Source organism: Sminthopsis crassicaudata, chromosome 2, assembly GCF_048593235.1.
Source record: "Sminthopsis crassicaudata isolate SCR6 chromosome 2, ASM4859323v1, whole genome shotgun sequence".
NCBI classification, from domain to species: Eukaryota; Metazoa; Chordata; class Mammalia; order Dasyuromorphia; family Dasyuridae; genus Sminthopsis; species Sminthopsis crassicaudata.
Window position 1 is genome coordinate 623,889,213 of NC_133618.1, and position 23,962 is coordinate 623,913,174.

Sequence of the window (23,962 nt, forward strand, 5' to 3'; positions counted from 1 at the left end):
TTCCTAGGAGTTGCAATACATTTTTCTTATCAATGTTTTGCATGAATTTATAGATGGCGTAGTTATTAAATATACATATAACACAAAACTGGGAGGAGGAGTTAACAAAATGTAAGAGACACTTAGGATACTGAAAGATCAGAACACTGGACCAAATACAATGAGATGTAATTTAATATGGTTACAGTATTTTTTTTTCTAATTTTGTTGTGAAATTAATAATCTCCATAAACTCAAGTACTTTAACATACAAACAATTAAGATAGTATGTACTGAAATAGAACTCTGTTGCATAGTTTAAAGATTTTAAGTGTACCCTAAATTTAATGATATAACAAATTTGTCCTGTTTGTGTCTTCTTCTGACCTTTTTTTTTTTTAATTACTTCTGCTAGCTGTGGCCAAGATGACAGTGTGGAGGCACACAGCTGGTTGAGCTCTGTGTTTTCTCTCAGGACTTACTTCATGACAAGCCTCAGAGTTAATGCTTGACCAGAAAAGAAACCCACAAATAATCACCAACAGAAGACATCCTTGAAATTCGCCAGAGAAGGTCTGTGTTTTCTAGGTGTAGGGTCGAACAGACTGGGTGCAGACTGAGGGCAGGCAGCCAGAGTGAGACAGACAGCTCACACAGCTCAGACCGGAGGGGGGAGGGGTTCGATCTCTGCTGTCTCTGCAAAAAGACTTTTACCCCAGTGCAGATACTCCGTCTTGGCAGCAAGCCAGGAGCAGCAGAGAGGGTGTAAACACCGGAGGTGAAGATTAAAACCCCGGGAAAGCTAGCATCTCTCAGGACCCAGCCACCCCCAATTCCCACCTGGAGTGACTCCGAGTTCTCAGAGCCTCAGAGCTCAGACTCAGCACAGCCATCAATGTTCTGTTAGTGGCTCTCTGCTGCCCTACCCCCAGTCTGTAGAGGAAGCCCATTAACACCATCCAGCCCCATCCCCCCCAAAACAGACCAATTGTTTCTCTTGTCAATTTGTTTTCTTCTATTCTGCTCTTGACAAAATGAACAAAAAATTCAAAAGGGCTCTAACAATTGACAGCTTCTGTATGGAGAGAGAACAGACTTCAAATACTGAGGAGACTAAAAACAGACTGTCCCCAGAGGAATCCCCTAAGGGGGATATGATCTGCTCCTCAATACAAAAGAATCTCATAGAGGAAATCAAAAAGGCTCTCACAAGAGAACGAGAAGAGAAATGGGAAAAGGAAAGGGAAGCTTGGAAAGAGAGCCTGGAGAAGTTATCCAGAGTGAATGAAGAGATCAAATCATTGAGAAATAAAATTAGTGAAATAGAAAAGGCAAACAACTCCAAGGAAAACAGGATTAGTGAGCTGGAACAGGTAAACAAATCCAAGGATAAAGAAATCAGCTCTCTAAAAAATAAACTGGATAAAATGGAAAAAAATCTATAGAAGATAAAAACATAATTGGACAATTACAAAAGATATAAAAAAGATGGAGTGAAGAAAATATATCGTTGAAAATTAGACTCAAACAAGTAGAAATGAATGACTCAAGGAGAAACCAAGAGATAGTCAAGCAAAACCAGAGAAATGAAACAATTGAAAAGAATGTAAAGTACCTTATTAGAAAGACAACAGACATGGAAAACAGAACCAGGAGAGACAATTTGAGAATAATCAGACTCCCTGAAAAATGTGAGGAAAAAAAGAGCTTGGACACTATTTTCGAGGAAATAATCAAAGAGAATTGCCCAGACGTTTTGGAAACAGAGGGTAAAATTTTCACTGAAAAAATTCATTGATCACCTACTGAAAGGGACCCTAAAATCAAAACGCCAAGAAATACAGTGGCCAAGTTCAAGAACCATCAGACAAAGGAAAAAATATTGGAAGCTGCTACAAAAAAAAAACAATTCAGATATGGAAGAGCCACAATAAGGATAACCCAGGATCTAGCAGCGTCCACATTAAAAGAACGAAGGGCCTGGAACATGATATTCCAAAAGGCTAAGGAACTTGGTATGCAGCCAAGAATAACTTACCCAGCAAAAATGAGCATCATTTTCCAGGGAAGAAGATGGATATTTAACGAAAAAAATGAATTCCAAATATTTTTGATGAAAAAACCAGACCTACATAAAATGTTTGATCTTCAAATGCAGAACTTAAGAGATTTCTAAAAAGGTAAAAAGAAATCTTGAGAACTATACTTCTGCCATAAAAATATGTAAAGAACACATGTATAATTTGTCTTAGAAACTAGAGGTGGAAAGGAAATTATATCATAAAAAAAGTGCAAAGTGGTGGTACTGCATCTCATGAAGAGGCAAAGGTAACCTATTATATCTGAGAGAAAGAAAGGAGGGAGATGAACATAACGTGTATCAATAGACATATTCAATTTATGGTGAAACTTCTTCCACTTCATTGAAAAGTGGGGGGGGGGGGCGGAGCCAAGATGGCGGAGAAGAAACACATGACTCTGTGAACGTCCTTACTCCCTCACAACCAATTAGATAAATCAGCCTCAGAAATAGCGCTGGACTGATAGATACCACAAGGACTGGAAGCACGACTTACCAGCTGAAGAGAATCTGGAGTTTCAACAGAAAAGGTCAGTTCCCAGGGGAGGAAGAAGAGAGGCCAGCACAGACGGCTGGGTGCTAGCATACTGCGCTGATTGCACTGGGAAGGGCTCTGGGATCAGAGAAGCCACTGAGATAAAGGAATCTGGCACAGGCTGTTAGCTCTTCTCTGCTTATAATATAGCAGTTCAGAAGGGAAATCTAAACACTTTAAAAATTCAGATAGATTAGATTTTCCCCAGATCCTGGGGGCGACTCAGCAGATCTCAGTACCAGGGGGTGTGGCCTCAGCTCCCACCTAAGACTAGTTAAGAGATTGACAAGTGGGCGGATACGGCCCAAGGCAACACACACTGCCTAGCTTAGCTGGAGGGAGTGGAACTCATCTCCAGGAAGTCCCAGAGAAGCGGAACCTTTGAACTAGGGACCGTGGTTTCTGGCAGACACTTCCAGTTTGAGCACAGGGGCTTTTCACGGCACCTGCTGCAGACATCCACACCCCACCCGGACACATAGGCTGGGCTTTGTGCTGTCTTTACTGTTCAGTCTCAAATCTCAGGGAAGCCACTAAAACACAGCGCCCTCGGGCACAGCAGTGCTAATCACCTCTGAGGCACTTCCAGGGAGGGGGTGGGGAACTCTCTCCCAGAGCTCTATCTTAGCTCAGGCCCAAGAGCCGCTGCATCCATCCAGTCTGGGAGGAAGCTGGTAAAGAAGTAAATAAATAATTTCCTACCCCAGGGACAGACCCCAAAAGATTTTTTAAATATGAACAAAAAAGCCAGAAAAACTATAGATTCCTTCTACACAGAGAAAGAGCGGGTACCCAACCCCGAGGAAGTTAACAGCAAAGAGTCAGCAGATAACAACCTAAAGGGGAAAGATTCCTGCCCCCCAGCACATAACTCTCTCCTAGAAGAGAATATTAAAAAGTTAAGAGAGTTTGAAGAAAAATGGGGAAAGGAAAGGGAAGCTATGATAGAGAATAACAACGTCCTGAAATTGGAGTTGGAAAAAATAAAGAATTCACAGGAGATGCAGAGAAACAAAATTTATGAATTAGAAAAGGTTTAAAAATCACAGGAAAGTAGGATTTCTGAATTGGAAAAGATAAAAACGTCTCAAGAAAATAGAATTTCTGAATTGGAAAAAGAAAATAATTCTCAAAAAAAATTAGGGAAATGGAAAAAAAAATCAATAGAGCAAAATAATTCATTTAAAAATGAAATTGGGCATTTACAAAAAGAACTAAAAACTGTGAAAGAAGAAAATAACTCCTTAAAAGTCAGGATGGAACAAATAGAAATGAATGACTCACAGAGAACCCAAGAATCAGTCAAACAAAACAAAAAAAAAAATGAGAAGCTGGAGAACAATGTCAAATACTTACTGGGAAAATCTATAGACCTGGAAAATAGATCTAGGAGAGATAATCTGCGGATCATTGGACTTCCAGAAAACTATGACCAAAAAAAGAGCCTAGATTCTATTTCACAGGAAATTATCAAAGAGAACTGTCCAGAGATAATAGAAACAGAAGGGAAAGTAGATGTGGAAAGAATTCATCGAACTCCTTCTGAAATAGACCCTAAAAAAAGAACACCACGGAATATTGTGGCTAAGCTGCAGAATTACCACACAAAGGAGAAAATCCTGCAAGCAGCTAGAAAAAAACAATTTAAATACCAAGGTGCCACAATAAGGGTCACTCAAGATCTGGCTGCCTCCACATTAAAAGATAGAAGGGCCTGGAACCTGATAGTCCGTAAGGCAAAAGATTAAGGACTGCAACCAAGAATGAACTACCCAGCTAAGTTTAGCATCTTTTTCCATGGAAGAAGATGGTCATTCAATGAAATAGAGGAATTCTATATGTTTCTAAGAAAAAAACCAGACTTAAACAAAAAATTTGATCTACATCCACAAGACTGAAGAGAAACAGAAAAAAGTACACAGAACCCTTGAGAACTGTAACTCTGTTGTGAGTATATAAAAAGTACTCAAGGATAATTTGATTTTACTGATATAAAAGAAAAAAAGGGGGGTGTAGTAAAGGGAAGGAGGTCGTTTCAGAAAAAGGGGAAGGAATGATAAAAAGAGGGAAACTATATCCCAGGAAGAGGCATAGAAAATACACCATATCTGAGGGAATTTAGTGAGGGGGAGAATCATTGTGTGAATCTTACTCTCATCAGGAAAGGCTCAAAGAGTAAATAATTAACATATTTGTTTTTCAGAGAATTTTCTCTCACCTCATTAAAAGGGGGAGAGAAAAAGGGAAAAGGAAAAGGAGAATAAGTGAAGGGACTTGGAGGGAGGGGGGAGGGATCCTAAAAAGAAAGGGAGGGTTGCACATCACAAGGGGGGTCTGTAAATTAAATATCGGGGAGGGAGATCAGGGGGGTCAAGGGAAAAAGCATAATCTGGGGATAATATGATGGCAGGAAATACAGAATTAGTAATTTTAACTGTAAATGTGAATGGGATGAACGATCCCATCAAACGGAGACAGATAGCAGATTGGATCAAAAATCAGAACCCTACAATATGTTGTCTGCAGGAAACACACTTAAAGCAGGGAGATACATACAGAGTAAAGGTAAAAGGTTGGAGCAGAATCTATTATGCTTCAGGTAAAGCCAAAAAAGCAGGGGTAGCTATCCTTATCTCAGATCAAGCAAAAGTAGAAGTTGATCTAATTAAAAGAGATAAGGAAGGAAACTATATCCTGCTGAAAGATAGCATAAATAATGAAGCCATATCGATACTAAACATATATGCACCAAGTGGTATAGCATCTAACTTTCTAAAGGAAAAGTTAAGAGAGTTGCAAGAAGAAATAGACAGTAAAACTATAATAGTGGGAGATCTCAACCTTGCACTCTCAGATTTAGACAAATCAAACCACAAAACAAACAAGAAAGAAATTAAAAAAGTAAATAGAACATTAGAAAAACTAGGTATGATAGACCTTTGGAGAAAACTGAATGGCAATAGAAAGGAATATACTTTCTTCTCAGCAGTTCATAGATCCTATACAAAAATTGACCATATATTAGGACATAAAGATCTCAAAATTAAATGTAGGAAGGCAGAAATAATAAATGCCTTCTTCTCAGACCACAATGCAATAAAAGCTACATTCAGTAAAAAGTTAGGGATAAATAGACCAAAAAGTAATTGAAAACTGAATAATCTCATCTTAAAGAATGACTGGGTGAAAGAGCAAATTATAGAAACAATTAATAATTTCACCCAAGATAATGACAATGATGAGACATCTGTGGGATGCAGCTAAAGAAGTAATAAGGGGAAATTTTATATCTTTAGAAGCTTATTTGAAGAAAATAGAGAAAGAGAAGATTAACGAATTGCAATTTAAAAGGCTAGAAAAAGACCAAATTAAAAACCCCCAACCAAATACTAAACTTGAAATACAAAAATTAAAAGGAGAAATCAATAATATTGAAAGTAAAAAAAACTATTGAATTAATAAATAAAACCAAGAGTTGGTTGAAAAAGCCAATAAAATAGATAAACCTTTGGTAAATCTGATCAGAAAAAAGAAAGAGGAAAATCAAATTGTTAGTCTTACAAATGAAAAAGGGGATCTTTCCACCAATGAAGAGGAAATAGAGAAATAATAAGGAGTTACTTTGCCCAACTTTATGCCAATAAATTTGATAACTTAAGTGAAATGGATAATTTCCTCCAAAAATATAGGCTCCCTAGATTAACAGAGGAGGAAATAAATTGCTTAAATAATCCCATTTCAGAAAAAGAAATAGAACAAGCTATTAATCAACTCCCCAGGAAAAAATCCCCAGGACCAGATGGATTCACATGTGAATTCTACCAAACATTTAAAGAACAATTAGCCCCAATGTTATATAAATTATTTGAAAAATTAGGGGATGAAGGAGTCCTATCAAACTCCTTTTATGACACAGACATGGTACTGATACCTAAACCAGGTAGAGCGAAAACTGAGAAAGAAAATTATAGACCAATTTCCTTAATGAATATTGATGCTAAAATCTTAAATAAGATATTAGCAAAAAGACTTCAGAAAATCATCTCCAGGATAATACACTATGATCAAGTAGGATTTATTCCAGGAATGCAGGGCTGGTTTAATATTAGGAAAACTATTAATATAATTGACCATATTAATAATCAAATTAATAAGAACCATATGATCATCTCAATAGATGCAGAAAAAGCATTTGACAAAATCCAACATCCATTCCTACTAAAAACTCTTGAGAGTATAGGAATAAATGGACTATTCCTTAGAATAATCAGGAGCATATATTTAAGACCGTCAGTAAGCATAATATGCAATAGAAATAAACTACAACCTTTCCCAGTAAGATCAGGAGTGAAACAAGGTTGCCCACTATCACCATTACTATTCAATATAGTACTAGAAATGCTAGCCTCGGCAATAAGAGCCGAGAAAGAGATTCAAGGAATTAGAGTAGGAAATGAGGAAATCAAACTATCACTTTTTGCAGATGACATGATGGTATACTTAGAGAACCCCAAAGACTCTGCTAAAAAGCTACTAGAAATAATTCAAAATTTCAGCAAAGTGGCAGGATACAAAATAAATCCACATAAATCCTCAGCATTTGTATATATCACTAACAAAATGCAACAGCAAGAGATACAAAGAGAAATTCCATTCCAAACAAATGTTGAGAGTATAAAGTATTTGGGAATCCATCTACCAAAGAAAAGTCAGGAATTATATGAGAAAAATTACAAAACACTTGCCACAAAAATAAAGTCAGATTTAAATAATTGGAAAGACATTCAGTGCTCTTGCATAGGCCGAGCGAATATAATAATGATGACAATACTACCCAAACTAATCTATTTATTTAGGGCTATACAATCAGACTCCCAAGAAACTATTTCAATGACCTAGAAGAAATAACAACAAAATTCATACGGAAGAATAAAAGGTCGAGAATTGCAAGGGAACTAATGAAAAAAAACTCAGAGGAAGGTGGTCTAAGTGTACCTGATCTAAAGCTATATTATATAGCAGCAGTCACCAAAACCATTTGATATTGGCTAAGAAATAGACCGGTAGATCAATGGAACAGATTAGATACAAAGGACAAAAAAGGGTACATCTATAGCAATCTAATCTTTGACAAACCCAAAGATACCAACATTAGGGATAAAAATTCATTATTTGGAAAAAACTGTTGGGAAAACTGGAAATTAATATGGCAGAAATTAAATATGGATCAACACTTAATACCATATACCAAGATAAGATCAAAATGGGTCCATGATTTAGGCATAAAGAATGAAATCATAAACAGATTAGAGGAACAGAGGATAGTCTACCTCTCAGACCTGTGGAGGAGGAAGGAATTTATGACCAGAGGAGAACTAGAGATCATTATTGATCACAAAATAGAAGATTTTGATTACATCAAACTAAAAAGTTTCTGTACAAATAATACTAATGCAAACAAGATTAGAAGGGAAGTAACAAATTGGGAAAATATTTTTAAAAGCAAAGGTTCTGACAAAGGTCTCATTTCCAAAATATATAGAGAACTGACCCTAATTTATAAGAAACCGAACCATTCTCCAATTGATAAATGGTCAAAGGATATGAACAGACAATTCTCAGAGGAAGAAATTGAAACTATATCCACTCACATGAAAGAGTGTTCCAAATCACTACTGATTAGAGAAATGCAAATTAAGACAACTCTGAGATACCACTACACACCTGTCAGATTGGCTAAAATGACAGGAACAAATAATGATGAATGTTGGAGAGGATGTGGGAAAACTGGGACACTAATACATTGCTGGTGGAGTTGTGAAAGAATCCAGCCATTCTGGAGAGCAATTTGGAACTATGCCCAAAAAGTTATCAAACTGTGCATACCCTTTGACCCAGCAGTGCTACTACTGGGCTTATATCCCAAAGAAATACTAAAGAGCGGAAAGAGACATATATGTGCCAAAATGTTTGTGGCAGCTCTTTTTGTTGTAGCTAGAAACTGGAAGATGAATGGATGTCCATCAGTTGGAGAATGGTTGGGTAAATTATGGTATATGAAGGTTATGGAATATTATTGTTCTGTAAGAAATGACCAGCAGGAGGAATACAGAGAGGCTTGGAGAGACTTACATCAACTGATGCTGAGTGAAATGAGCAGAACCAGAAGATCACTATACACTTCAACAACAAAACTGTATGAGGATATATTCTGATGGGAGTGGAAATCTTCAACATAAAGAAGAGCCAACTCACTTCCAGTTGATCAATGATGGACAGAGGTAGCTACACCCAGAGAAGAAACACTGGGAAATGAATGTAAATTGTTAGCACTAATATCTGTCTGCCCAGGTTACATGTACCTTCGGAATCTAATGCTTATTGTGCAACAAGAAAATGGTATTTACACACATGTATTGTATCTAGGTTATATTGTAACACAAGTAAAATGTATGGTATTGCCTGTCATCAGGGGGAGGGAATAGAGGGAGAGGGGGGATAATTTGGAAAAATGAATATAAGGGATAATATTATAAAAAAATATATAATAAAAATTATTAAAATAAATGAATATATAAAAAAATAAATTAAAAAAAAAAGAAAAGTGAGAGGGAATGAGTAAGCTAAGGGGAAGGGAATATAGTAATTGTGAGGAAAAGGGGTAAAATAAGGGGAGGAACTTTAAGGTGGGGGAGGGATACTAAAAAGGGAGGGCTGTGAAAAGCAAGTGGTGTTCACAAGTTTAGTACTGAATAGGGGAGTAAGAGGGAAGGAAAGGGGAAAAGCATAAGCAGGGGTTAATAGGATGGCAAGCAATATAGAATTAGTCATTCTAACCATAAATGTGAATGGGGTAAACTCCCTCATAAAGAGGAAGCAGTTAGCAGACTGGATTAAAAGTCAGAATCCTACTATATGTTGTTTACAGGAAACACACCTGAAACAGGGTGATTCATTCAAACTAAAAGTAAAAGGGTGGAGCAGAATCTACTATGCTTCAGGCAAAGCCAAAAAAGCAGGGGTAGCGATCCTCATCTCAGATCAAGCAAAAACAAAAATTGATCTAATTAAAAGAGATAAGGAAGGGCATTATATCCTGCTAAAGGGTAGCATCAGTAATGAAGCAATATTTAACATATATGCACCAAATGGTGCAGCATCTAAATTCTTAAAAGAGAAATTAAGAGAGATGCAAGAAGAAAAAGACAGCAAAACGATAATAGTGGGAGATCTCAACCTTGCACTCTCAGAATTAGATAAATCAAACCACAAAATAAATAAGAAAGAAGTCAAAGAGGTAAATAGAATACTAGAACAGTTGGATATGATAGATCTTTGGCGAAAGCTAAATGGAGAAAGAAAGGAGTATACTTTCTTCTCAGCAGTTCATGGAACCTATACAAAAATTGATCATATACTAGGACATAAAAACCTCAAAATCAAATGCAGTAAGGCAGAAATAGTAAATGCATCCTTTTCAGACCACAATGCAATCAAAATTACATTTAATAAAAAGCCAGGGGAAAATAGACCAAAAAATAATTGGAAACTAAATAATCTTCTACTAAAGAATGACTGGGTAAAACAGCAAATCATAGACATAATTAATAACTTCACCCAAGAAAATGACAATAATGAGACATCATACCAAAATGTGTGGGATACAGCCAAAGCAGTAATAAGGGGAAATTTTATATCTCTACAGGCCTACTTGCATAAAATAGAGAAAGAGAGGGCCAATGAATTGGGCTTACAACTAAAATTGCTAGAAAAGAAACAAATTAAAACCCCCCAGACAAACACAAAACTTGAAATTCAAAAAATAAAAAGTGAGATTAATAAAGTTGAAAGTAAAAAAACTATTGAATTAATAAATAAAACTAAGAGTTGGTTCTATGAAAAAAACAACAAAATAGACAAACGCTTAGTAAACCTGATTTAAAAAAGGAAAGAGTAAAAGCAAATTGTTAGTCTTGAAAATGAAAAGGGAGAACTCACCACTAATGAAGAGGAAATTAGAACAATAGTTAGAAGCTACTTTGCTCAACTTTATGGCAATAAATTTGATAACTTAAATGAAATGGAAGAATACCTTAAAAAATATAGCTTGCCCAGATTAACAGAGGAAGAAGTAAGTAGTCTAAATAGTCCCATTTCAGAAAAAGAAATAGACAAAGCTATTAACCAACTCCCTAAGAAAAAATCCCCAGGACCAGATGGATTTACTTGTGAATTCTACCAAACATTTAAAGAACAACTAACTCCAATGTTATATAAACTATTTGAAAAAATAGGGATTGTAGGAGTCCTACCAAATTCCTTTTATGACACAGACATGGTACTGATACCTAAACCAGGTAGATCAAAAACTGAGAAAGAAAACTATAGACCAATTTCCTTAATGAACATTGATGCCAAAATCTTAAATAAGATATTAGCAAAAAGACTTCAGAAAATCATCCCCAGGATAATATACTATGACCAAGTGGGATTTATACCAGGAATGCAGGGCTGGTTTAATATTAGGAAAATTATTAGTATAATTGACCATATTAATAATCAAATTAATAAAAACCATATGATCATCTCAATAGATGCAGAAAAAACATTTAACAAAATCCAACATCCATTCCTACTAAAAACGCTTGAGAGTATAGGAATAAATGGACTATTCCTTAAAATAATAACAAGCATATATTTAAAACCTTCAGTAAACATCATATGTAATGGCGATAAACTAGAACCTTTCCCTGTAAGATCAGGAGTGAAGCAAGGTTGCCCATCACCATTACTATTCAATATAGTATTAGAAATGCTAGCCTCGGCAATAAGAGCTGAGAAAGAGATTCAAGGAATTAGAGTAGGAAATGAGAAAATCAGATTATCACTCTTTGCAGATGACATGATGGTATACTTAGAGAACCCCAAAGACTCTGCTTAAAAGCTATTAGAAATAATTCAGAATTTTAGCAAAGTTGAAGGATACAAAATAAATCCACATAAATCCTCAGCATTTTTATACATTACCAACACAATCCAACAGCAAGAGATACAAAGAGAAATTTCATTCAAGATAACGGTCGATAGTATAAAATATTTTGGAATATATCTACCAAAAGAGAGTCAGGAAGTATATGAGCAAAATTACAAAACACTTGCCACAAAAATAAAGTCAGATTTAAATAATTGGAAAGACATTCAGTGCTCTTGGATAGGCTGAGTGAATATAATTAAGATGACAATATTCCCTAAACTAATCTATTTATTTAGTGCTATACCAACCAGACTCCCAAGAAACTATTTTAATGACCTAGAAAAAATAACAACAGAATTCACATGGAACAACAAAAGGTCAATAATTTCAAGGGAAGTAATGAAAAAAAAATTAAATGAAGGTGGTTTAGCTGTACCTGATCTAGAACTGTATTATAAAGCAACAGTCACCAAAACCATTTGGTATTGGCTAAGAAATAGACTACTTGATCAGTGGCATAGGTTAGGTTCACAGGGCAAGATAGTGAATAAAAATAGCAATCTAGTGTTTGACAAACCCAAAGATCCCAAATTTTGGGATAAGAATTCATTATTTGACAAAAACTGCTGGGAAAACTGGAAATTAGTATGGCAGAAACTAGGCATGGACCCACATTTACCACCACATACTAAGATAAGATCAAAATGGGTCCAAGATTTAGGCATAAAGAATGAAATCATAAATAAATTGGAGGAACATGGGATGGTTTACCTCTCAGACTTGTGGAGGAGGAAGGAGTTTGTGTCCAAGGGAGAACTAGAGACCATTATTGATCACAAAATTGAACATTTTGATTACACCAAATTAAAAAGTTTCTGTACAAACAATACTAATGCAAACAAGATTAGAAGGGAAGTAACAAATTGGGAAAACATTTTTACAGTTAAAGGTTCTGATAAAGGCCTCATATCCAAAATATACAGAGAATTGACTTTAATTAATAAGAAATCAAGCCATTCTCCAATTGATAAATGATCAAAGGATATGAATAGACAATTTTCAGATGATGAAATTAAAACTATTTCCACTCATATGAAAGAGTGTCCCAAATCACTATTGATAAGAGAAATGCAAATTAAGACAACTCTGAAATATCATTGCACACCTGTCAGATTGGCTAAGATGACAGGAACAAATAACGATGAATGTTGGAGGGGCTGTGGGAAAACTGGGACACTGATACATTGTTGGTGGAGTTGTGAAAGAATCGAACCATTCTGCAGAGCAATCTGGATTTATGCCCACAAAGTTATCAAAATGTGCATACCCTTTTACCCAGCATTGCTACTACTGGGCTTATATCCCAAGGAAATACTAAAGAAGGGAAAGGGACCTGTATGTGCCAAAATGTTTGTGGCAGCCCTTTTCATAGTGGCTAGAAACTGGAAAATGAATGGATGTCCATCAATTGGAGAATGGTTGGGTAAATTATGGTATATGAATGTTATGGAATATTATTATTCTGTAAGAAATGACCAACAGGAGGAATACAGAGAGGGTTGGAGAGACTTATATCAACTGATGCTGAGTGAAATGAGTAGAACTAGGGGATCATTATACACTTCAACAATGATACTGTGAGGATATATTCTGATGGAAGTGGATATCTTCAACATAGAGAAGAGCTAATCCAATTCCATTTGATCAATGATGGACAGAATCAGCTACATCCAGAAAAGGAACACTGGGAAATGAGTGTAAACTGTGAGCATTGTTTTGTTGTTGTTGTTGTTTTGTTTTGTTTTGTTTTGTTTCTCTTCCCAGATTATTTTTACCTTTTGAATACAATCTTTCCTTTGCAACAGCAACAACAAAATTCGGTTCTGCACATATATTTTGTACCTAGGATATACTATAAGATATTTAATATGTATGGGAATGCCTGCCATCTAGGAGAGGGGGTGGAGGGAAGGAGGGGAAAATTTTGGAACAGAAGAGAGTACAAGGGATAATGTTGTAAAAAAAAAATCACCTATGCATATGTACTGTCAAAGAAAATGTTATAATTACAAAAATTAATTTTAAAAATGGAACTATAAAAAAAAGTTATGGCAAGACAGCAAAATAAATAAATAAATAAACAAACAAATTAATTGATTAATTAATTAATTTATTAAATTACTTCTGCTATATGCAAAGAATTACACCTGGATTCAACAAATTGTCCCCACAAATACAAGAACAAGAAGGAATTGTTGCACAGAAGTTGACAAAAACTGCTGGGAAAACTGTAAAAATGTTTGGCAGAAGCTAGATATAGAACAATATTTCACACTGTATACTAGAAGTCCTGGTCCACAGGCTGTATTCAGCCTTCAAAATCATTTACTAAGAGAACCATAGGTGATGATGAGCTGAAAGAGAGATAGAACAATCTCCCTCTGATAGAGTCCTATAAGTTGATGGGTTGGTTTTTTTTTTTTTTTTTTTTTTTTGGCCCACAAATGATGTCATAAATATCCAAATGGCCTTTGGCAGAAAAAAAAATTTTCCCACTCAAGCTATATAGCAAAATAAGGTAAAAAATGGATACATGATTTACACATAAAGGGTGATACTGTAAACAAATTAAGAGACATGGAATAGTTTTGTTTTGTTTTTTTTTTCTGTCAGATATATGGTTAAGGGAAGAATTTAACACCAAAGAAAACATAGTGTTACAAAATGTAAAATAGATCATTTTGATTAGTAAAATTAAAAAGCTTTTGCACAAATAAAAGAATGCAAACAAAATTATAAAGAGAGCAGAAAACTGGGGGTAGGGGAAGTTTGTAGCAAGTATCTCTGATAAATGCCTCATTTTTCAAATATATAGAGAGAGTCAAATTTATAAAAATCCAAGTCATTCCACAATTGATAAATGGTCAAAGGATATGAACAAAAAATTTTCAGACAAAGAAATCAAAATTCTCTATAATAATTTGGAGGGAAAAATCTCTAAACCATTATTATTCAGAGAAATGCAATTCTAAGGTATTGAGGACCTGCCTAAGTGAAGGGGCAGGTCAATTCTCTGAGAGCCTCCACAGCTGTGGATCATAACATCTGATGGAGTTACAAAGTAGCCTTTACTGACAAAGTTGTTGCTTGTGGACTAGGAATGAAATAAATTGGAGGCAGAGGGAAGAGGAGGGAGGTCAAACAATACAACTGCCTTTCAGTAGGGAAGTCAGAGACCAGCAACTGCCTCTCAATCTCCTCATATCATCATCATCCTCTCATATGAAGAGATCCATTCTACAGGTCTGAATTAGATATCCAGCAGCCACTGGCAGGTGACTCCCATATCACAACACTAAGGTACTATCTCATACCTATCAAAGTGGCTATAAGTCAAAAAAAAAGTTGGATATTGGAGGGGATATGAGAAAACTGGCACATTTATGCACTGTTGGTGTAATTGTGAACTGACCCAACCATTCTGGAGAGCAATTTGGAACTATATTTAAAGGTCTATAAAACTGTGCATTCACTTTGATTCAGCATAACTCTACTAAGTCTGTATCCCAAAGATATCATAAAAAAGGAAAAGGACCCACCAACACAAAAATATTTATAGCAATTATTTTTGTATTAGCAAAGAATTGGAAATTGAGGGCATGTCTACTAGTTGAGGAAGACGGAAGTTGTGATATGATTGTGATGGAACATAATTGTTTTATAAGAAATGGCAAGCAGGACTGCTTGCCATCTAGGGGAGGGGGTGAAGGGAGGGAAGGGAAAAGTCAGGACAGATGTGAGTGCAAGGGATAATGTAAAAAATTACCCAACCATATATTCTGTCAATAAAAAGTTATAATAAAAAAAGAAAAAAAAAAGAATGGCAAGCAGAATGATTTCAGAAAAACCTAGAAAGACTTACATGAACTGATATAAAGAGAATGTTTTATATAGTAACAGCAATATTGTTCAGTGAAGAATTGTAAATGACTTAGCTATTCCTGGCCATACAATGATCCATCGTACAAAATTACTAATATGGAAATGTTTTACATAATTGCACAGGTATAACCAATATTTAATTGCTTGCCATTTCAAGGAGGATGGGAGAAAGAGAAAGGATAGAATTTGGAACTCAAAATTTAAATAAAAATATTAAAAATTAGAGAGGAAAAACATGAGAATTTAAGTGAAAAACTCAAAATGTCTCAACAATGTAATGGGAGAAACATTTTTTAAAGGCTATAACCTTGGGCTGCATTCAAAGAGACCTAGCCTCCAGAAATAAAGCTATTATAATCCCACTATACTTGGCCATTATCACTTTTGTCTGGAGTGTTCAGTTCTGGGTGACACCTTTCAGAAAGCACCTTGATAAGTTCATGAGCCTAATGAGAAGAACAAGCAGGATGGCAAAGATACTAGAATTCATACTATACGAGATTCAATTGAAAAAATTAAAGAAAGATTGTTAGTCTGCAGAAAAGAAGGATAAAGAGAGACATGATAGTTATTATCAATATTCTAAAAGGCTGTCTTATGGGAAAAGAATTTGGATTCTTCTTCTTTTTGGTTAACAAACATTTATTAAGGATTCCCTATGTGCCAGACACAATGCTAAGGGCTGAGAATATAAAGAAAAGAGGAAAAGAATTTCTACCAGCACAAAGGTCACATTCTAATAGGGAAAATTTCATGCAAACATGTATATATATATATATATATATATATATATATATATATATATATATATATATATATATATATATATATACATATGTCTATATTACCTCTTAGTAACATTGTATATTTTCTGTTCTTTTTACAAGTTGTTTCCCCCCCCCCTTAGATATCTGATGGCAAAGATAGGAGCAATGGTGAGGGCATTATGGGTACAAATATAAAAGAGAAAGAAAAACTTCCTAACTATTAGAATTATCCCCAAAGAGATAGGCTGCCTTGTGAGGTAGTGTGCTCTTCTCGCCATCCCCAAATGGCAAATAAAGGTTTATTGTAACTAAGCTATAATGTTTCTTTCCTAAATTTTGGATGAGATGACCTTTCCAACTCTTAATCTCTTTGATAGGGAAATATTTGCCCATGGTCACAAAATAATAAAGTAAAAAAATTCAACCTTGACTTCTAATTCAATACACTTTGGACCATACAATACTGTCTCTTCAGTTTCCTCTAGAAGCTTATTTGTTGATCTCATTCCCTATGAAGCCTTGTCAATTTCCCCTTTCAGGAATGCCATTTATCTGTTTCTGTCTTGCTTTGGTTCTTACCTGAGCAGATGGCCCCAGCCACATTCCCTGGGGTGCACTTGGATGCTCCCAATGTGCTTACAGGACAGTTCCACAAATGAGGTTCTGTCCCTGTGCAGTGAAATTTATCAGGCAGGATCAAACCAACTCCTTCTCCAAAGTAGCCTCCTCCTGGAGCTGCTATGGCATGGCCACAATTGAGCTGATGGCAGAGGACAGTTGCATCTTGCAAATCCCAGTGGGTGGCACAGAGTGGGGCCCACCCCTTCTGTATCTGGAGTTCCACTCTCCCTGAACACCTATTGCTGCCATTCACTAGCCTGTAGTCTGGGGAAACAAAAGTTATTTTTTTCATGAAGGGATACTGGTAAAATTATAGCAAAGGATTCCATTCCCAATATGATGAAATATCAATATCTATAAAGCACAGAAAACTAGATCTACACTAAACAAAAATGATATAGACATATTTCCTGTCCTCTGGGCTTATAATCCAAATATATAGGAAAAATATCCTACAAATTGATTCAATGCCATTAGATAAATTGCACCTATTAATCCAGTATTCCAGTCAGGACACTACAAGATTATAGGGATAATTATAGGAATCATAAGAGAATGATTTCTAGATTGGGGAAAATGGAACCAAATATGTTTTAAATTTAAATTTCTTAATTGTTTTATTTCCGAAATACGGATGTACCTTGATCTATGCAACAGGCATGATACTGTGAAGATAAGCATAAATTGGATTTTTGAAAACTAAAGTATATTTTAAATACATTATAGGAATAATTCTACTCAGAGGAATTTTATGATAAATAGTTCACAAAGCAAAGAATGTTCAATAAAGCAAATAAATCCTAATTTATTTGTATTGTAAACCTAAATTTCTATATATCAAGATTTAAACAGTGCATCTGTATAGGTTTGGATGTTTTATGTAAAACAGCTTGAGAAGTCAATATAGGAAATGAGATGGGAGAAAACGCTGTAGACTCAGAGATAGGAAAATCTGTGTAGAGGAATAGAATATAATTCCTAAACTAGGATCTCTAAAACATACAGTAGTTGGAGCACTGTGGATTCTACTCATTCTTCTTTTCTAGTATAGGAAGTTGGGAAAAGGAAAGAGAAGGGAAAGAAGAAAGAGGAGGAAAATGAGGAGGAAAATGAGAAGGAAGAGGAAAAGGAAGAAGAACAAAAACAAGAACAAGAAAGTAGTAGGAAGAGGAGGAGAAAAAGAAAATGCAAGAGAAATAGAGGTGGCCGCAGAAATGTGAGGATAAAGGAAATAATCCCATCTTTCCAGAGCTGTAGTAAGTGAACATATAAGATATTCAAAGCCTTGATATTAGCAATCAGGAATGAGAAATTTACTCATCCTATCCTGAAATATCAATGTCTATAAACCACAGTGAATTTCCTGATGAATGTTAGTAGTAAAGTTGTCAAAACAAAAGAATTGGACCTGTGTGGTTCCAAGAAGTCTGAAAGTGGACCAGATTAATAAAGAATTTTAAAATATGTTTAGCCCTAGGTATTTTAAATTATATAGTAACACAGGTGGCAAAGTGGATAAAACAATAGAACTAAGGTTAGGAAGCTTTGAATTCAAATCCCAGCTTCAGATACTTACAGCAAGTTATTTAATATTGTCTATTTCAGTTTACTCATTTGTAAAATAGAGGTAATGGTGGTGAGAACAAAATGAGATATAATTATTTCTCCCCCATTGAAATAGTTAGAAGTAGCACTTCCAGAATCTGGAAAATCTGCATTAAATTTTTTGACCCTCTCTTCATAGCAGAGAAGAAATCTATTTTTTTTGTTTTGTTTTATGGGGTATTTACAGTACATTATTGCAAATTTTGTTAAGTATTTAGCCATAGACTATATATATATGTCAATGTTAAAAATGCCCTTTGAAAAAGAAATTTTAAAATACAAAATGAATAATAAAATTAAAGGTACACTGGAGGAAGATGAGGAGATGAATGCACAGAAGAATTACACCCCTAGCAGTAGAAGGTAAGAGTGGTATAAGTACATGTACCTTCAGATTGGTGGTAATTCTTATGCTGAGCTAAAATATATCAAAATCTCAATGTGGAAAGGGATAACTGTATTTGTAAATAGTTTTACAAAATGAAGCTCTATGTAATGTTACCTAAAAGAAGACAGAAAAGGCAAAAGAAAAAATACCAACATATGACTTTTTAAATATATGGATATTATATATATATGGATATATATACACACATCATATTTGTTTGTAAATTTTAAAAACAAGAGATTCTGATTTGCTTCTATTCTTTAATCCATGGATCAATTGCAGAAAGAAACAGGAAACTTTCACAAACCTCTTTATAAATGTTATCATTTATTATTTATTTAAATATTATTTATATAATTATTTATTAACTAGCATTTTTTATTATTCCTAATGCTATTGCCTAGAGCTATCAGTAAGAAAGAAATTGGTATTCTTAATAATCTTGGAAATGGCTATACAAACACTGTTCAAATTGGTAGTCACAAGAAAATGATGAAATTACACTTAAATCTATGCATCTCCCTCCTTAGAATATGAAGCTTGGAAAGCTAGGGAAAGTCTTTACCTATTTTTGCATCCCAAGGACCTAGTAAAATATCAAGATGAGAAACAACTTAATAAATACTTTTTTATTGATTTGACTGATCGATTTGATTGTTTTGATTATTTAAACTTACTTGCAAAGCCATTTAATCACCCAACAATTATATCCAATCAATATTTCTGAATTTTCTAAAATGTGAAAAGTATACTTAATTAGTTTCTGTTCAGTGGACATCCATTTCACAGAAGGCATTGCAAATATGCTAGGGGAGTTTGGACCTAAGACTCCATCAGAAAGAACAGCTCAGCTTCCTTCCGAAGATACATATATCTTCACCTTATATAGAGAGAGCCATCATCTCCTGGGACTCTGAAAAATTAAGGTAGAGATTCTTAAATTTTTTCCACTCAGAAATTTTTCTCTGGAGAAATTTTTCATGAACCTGTATTCAATTGCAAGACCCCCATAAAGGGTAATAATCCAGAGTTTAAGAATCTGGGGATTAAGTGATTAATTCATGATCATTTTACATTGAAACCAACTCTTCTGACTCCAAGGCAACTTCTTTCTTGCTTCTCTTATTAGATTTTGTAATCTACTGTATGTGAGTGTGAGAAATGAATCTTTTTCTCTTGTATTTAATAACTAAGTATTGAATCATGATTAAAGTGTTTCCCCTTTTCTATTTGCTCATCCAGAAACCAACCTGTGTGGGAAGTCTCACTTAAAGATTTACCCAGAGATTTTGCAATTGTCAATGCTGAAAAATTACCTATGCATAAAAGTTTTTTTGTAAAAAAAAAAAAAACTAAAACAAAAACAAAAAAAAACAAAAATTAAAAAAGAAAAAAAAATATTTACCCAGGGCAAAATCTAATGAGATGTCAATTAAATTCTAAGTTTGGGCTAATACCTATTCACTGTTTGCTCAGAAAAGTCTGGGGAAGTATTGATTAAAGGATTGTCAAGTAGGTGACATGGAAATTAATATCTTTTTAATCAAGATTTGGGGGTCTCAAGTCAAGTACCCTAAGACCTTCATTTTAATATAGCCCACTATCCATTATCTGCTACCCTTCAGGAAATACTCTTTGAAAGGCATATAAACTGTGAGCCCATCTCCATGAGGAGCCTTTGGTCCAAGAGAGACAGCCAAATGGCCATCATTTTATTAATAAACATTAATGAAAGTCTTCAGTACTTTTTCCCCTCAATATCTGTTCATACTTTCTTTTCAAGGCAGATGAATGAATACATTTTTCATTTGTATTAATAATACAGTTATTTAGTTCTTCAAAAGATGAAGACCATGACAAAAAGAAATAGATATTTTGGATCTGATTCTAATCCACAAAAACAAATTAGCTATGTTCAGTGAATTCAAGTTGCCAAGATCAGATGAACTTTATGGTGCTTAATTAATTGTTGGGAAGTTTCATAAAATGATTAAATTACCCCAAAACCATGTCTCCCAAACTTTTTTAATCACCATAGTTCAAACAGGAGACAGCATCAATCCTCAATACTTAAAGCAAAGCCCTACACAGAAGTCATGTTGCATAATGAATAATAATATTTCTATAGTGTTTATATGATTAGTTTTTATAGCTAGCATTTATCTAGCATTGAAGGTTTGCAGGGTATTTTCTGTTATCTCATTTGATCTTCACAATAACTCCAGGAAATAAGTGTTTATGATCATTTTCACTTTACAAATAAGAGAACTGAGGTTCTGACAAGTAATTGACTTGCCTAAAACTTCATAGGTAGGAAATATGAAGCAGGATTTGAATTGGGATCTTTGAGACTCCAAGTACCATACACCCAGTGCCAATTAAACGGCATACTAAAGAAGTTGTTCAAGGTGACAAAGGGCACAGAAAAACTAGTAACAATACACATACAAAGAGCGGTGGAAGAACACACGGTGTAAATAGACATAAAGCGGCTTCTCTGGCGCAAAGTCGTCTCACCTGAGCACCTGATCCCAGCATTCTGACTGTGTACACAAAGCGCCTTTCGTGGAGACCCCCGGGGGCAATGAAACAGCAGAGACTCGTTCCCTACACACTGGAAAACTTCTCTCCACACTGGGCCCGAGCCCTCTCCAAAGTGCGCTCCTCCGGGGATTGAAGAGGCTGCTCCACACTTTAATTCCCGGCAGACCACGTGGGCTGTCTGAAGGTCGAGATCCGAGTCGCAGACCATACCCCATGTCAGGCCTCGTTTCACCTCCAGGCGCCCAGCGCAGGGATGTTCACCTCCAACGAGACGGACCTCTGTGTGCTCTGGATAGAGAAGCAGCCCATTAATAAGGAAAGCAACCTGCCTCGCAGTTATTTCCAAGTGCTTTTCCTTCCCCAGCCATGCTTTGTCTAGCGATGGTGTAATCAATAATTGAGTGTTGATTCTGGAGTCAGGAAGAGGATTACAAATCTACTTCCATACATCATTTTGATGTGTGATCGTGGGAAAGTCATTTAACCTTATTTGCCTTAGTTTCCTCAAATGTAAGATGAAGATAGGTGGCAGAGTTGTTGGGAGGAGTAAATGAGATATTTGTTTAAAAGGGTGGAAAAATTCTTAGCACAGCCTGGAACATAGGAACTACTATAGAAATCCTTGTTTCCCTCCCTCTTTCCGTTCAATTTAGCAAACATCTACTAAGTACCTGATATGTGGGAATAAAGAGATTTTTTTTCCTAAGACTGACTCGGCACTACATACTCTAAAAAGACAATAACTTAACATATAAAAGAAAATAGTTTGAGATGGAGAAAAATGAGATGTAAAATGCCCCAGGGAAACGAGAGGAAGACAGAATTTTTACTGTTCCTTCTTCCAGATGTAGCAATTAACAAACTGGAACAATTTAGACAAAGGTGACAGAAATTTCTATTGTTTGAAATTATGGACACTACTTGGGAAAAAATATTGATCTCAACCCCATGGGAGCCATGGAGAAGAGGGAAGGGGGACAGATTTATTTAGTACTTGGTCCCAGGAAGCAGAATAAGAAACAGTGAGTGGAAATGCAGAAAATGGACCTCAGCTGGATGGAAAGAGAAATATCTCAACAATTGACTGGAGCAAGATCAAGTTTAACTGATCTTGGCAACTTGAACTCACTGAACATAGCTAATTTATTTTTGTTGATTAGAATCAGATCCATAAAATTAATTTCCTTTTGTCATTGTCTCCATCTTTTCAAGAACTAAACTATCATTAAGGCAAATGAAGAAATGTGTTATTTCATCTGCCTTGAGAAGAAAGGTTGAACATATTGAGAAGAAAAAATTAAGTCTTTCATTGATGTGTGGGGATCATGCTTCCAGTGTGCCAAATTGCAATCTGAAGTCTGCCTCTATTTTCACTTTCTGTCCAAGTGGTCTGCAGTGCACATTGTGACTTCCCTATATTCTCTCCACTGATTCTCACCCAAATATTTCATCATGTTTCCCTTGATTAGGTTCATATATTTTCTAACAAAACAGTGACCTTTGTTTTGCCAGTGAACTAGATAACTCTGGAAGAGAAAATGAGACTCCCTTATTTAAATTTAATTCACACACAAGTCAAGCTATCTTCCTTATTGTTATTGTCCTCTTTGCAAATAAAAAAAAAAAACATTTCCTAAATGAATATATGGTCTTAATATAAAAGGCTATTCTATTATTCCTTTCCTTTTGATCTTTTATTCTTAAATGACATACTCTACTAGAACCATATTCCACAATGGTGGGAGAAGAAGAAAAAAAATCACTGAGAATAACAGGTTGAATTTACCTGCACAAATGACTTCATCATCCCGTTGGAGAGAGCAGCCACTCCGGAACTTATTGTTCAACCTACAATTTCGAATTGTTGGTTCTGTCCCTTTACAAGTCATGTATTTCTGACTATCTCCCAAGCCTTTTCTGGGAGCTTGGACAGCTGGGCCACATTTTAGCTCCTGGCAAAACACAGTTGCCTCTTCCATATGGAGGCCACACAATCTGTCTATGCCCTTCTCATTTCTTATCTCAGGAAGCCCAGCACAGGGACTGTTCCCCTTCAGCAGTCTGATCTCCCGAAAGGTTCCATCTGTAAAAGTACCAGTCCAGATAAAAGAGAGTAGACAACACAGAGCAACAATTTGGTTCAAAACCATGATCTTATATAAATACTTTGGGTTCTGCATTTACCTGCTTTGGTCAACCAAATAGGAACCCAATTTTCACAGAACCTCTTATGCTAACAGCTAACACCTTTAGCATCTATCAAATAATTACAATTGGAATGTTATATACAAACTCTGAAGAGAACCTAATTGAGTGGTTCAGTAATATGGCACTTTTAGGCAATGAGTGGTGCTGGTTCATCCCAAACTTCACTGTGAAAATTGACTACTGTGGTTTTTGTTTTTGTGCTTTTGTGGCAGGGGGGAAATGAAGGGCTTCATGGTAAAATTTAATTAAAAGGGTGTCAAAGGTCAACACCTGACTCATTTATTTGTTCATTACTTTCTTCATTTATTTATCCATTCAA

At 35.3% G+C, this 23,962-nt stretch overlaps 1 protein-coding gene across 1 annotated transcript in view; it reads right to left on the reverse strand.

Moving 5' to 3' along the window:
* The window catches only part of LOC141558696 (scavenger receptor cysteine-rich domain-containing protein SCART1-like), a 55,006-nt gene that overhangs the window by 15,651 nt on the left and 15,393 nt on the right, over nt 1–23,962 (reverse strand). Inside the window, exons 3-5 of the mRNA XM_074296283.1 lie at nt 23,222–23,518; nt 21,409–21,723; nt 16,857–17,162 (exon numbers count right to left, since the gene is read on the reverse strand). Coding sequence (XP_074152384.1) covers nt 16,857–17,162; nt 21,409–21,723; nt 23,222–23,518 — 918 coding nt within the window. The remainder of the gene's footprint in view (nt 1–16,856; nt 17,163–21,408; nt 21,724–23,221; nt 23,519–23,962) is intronic.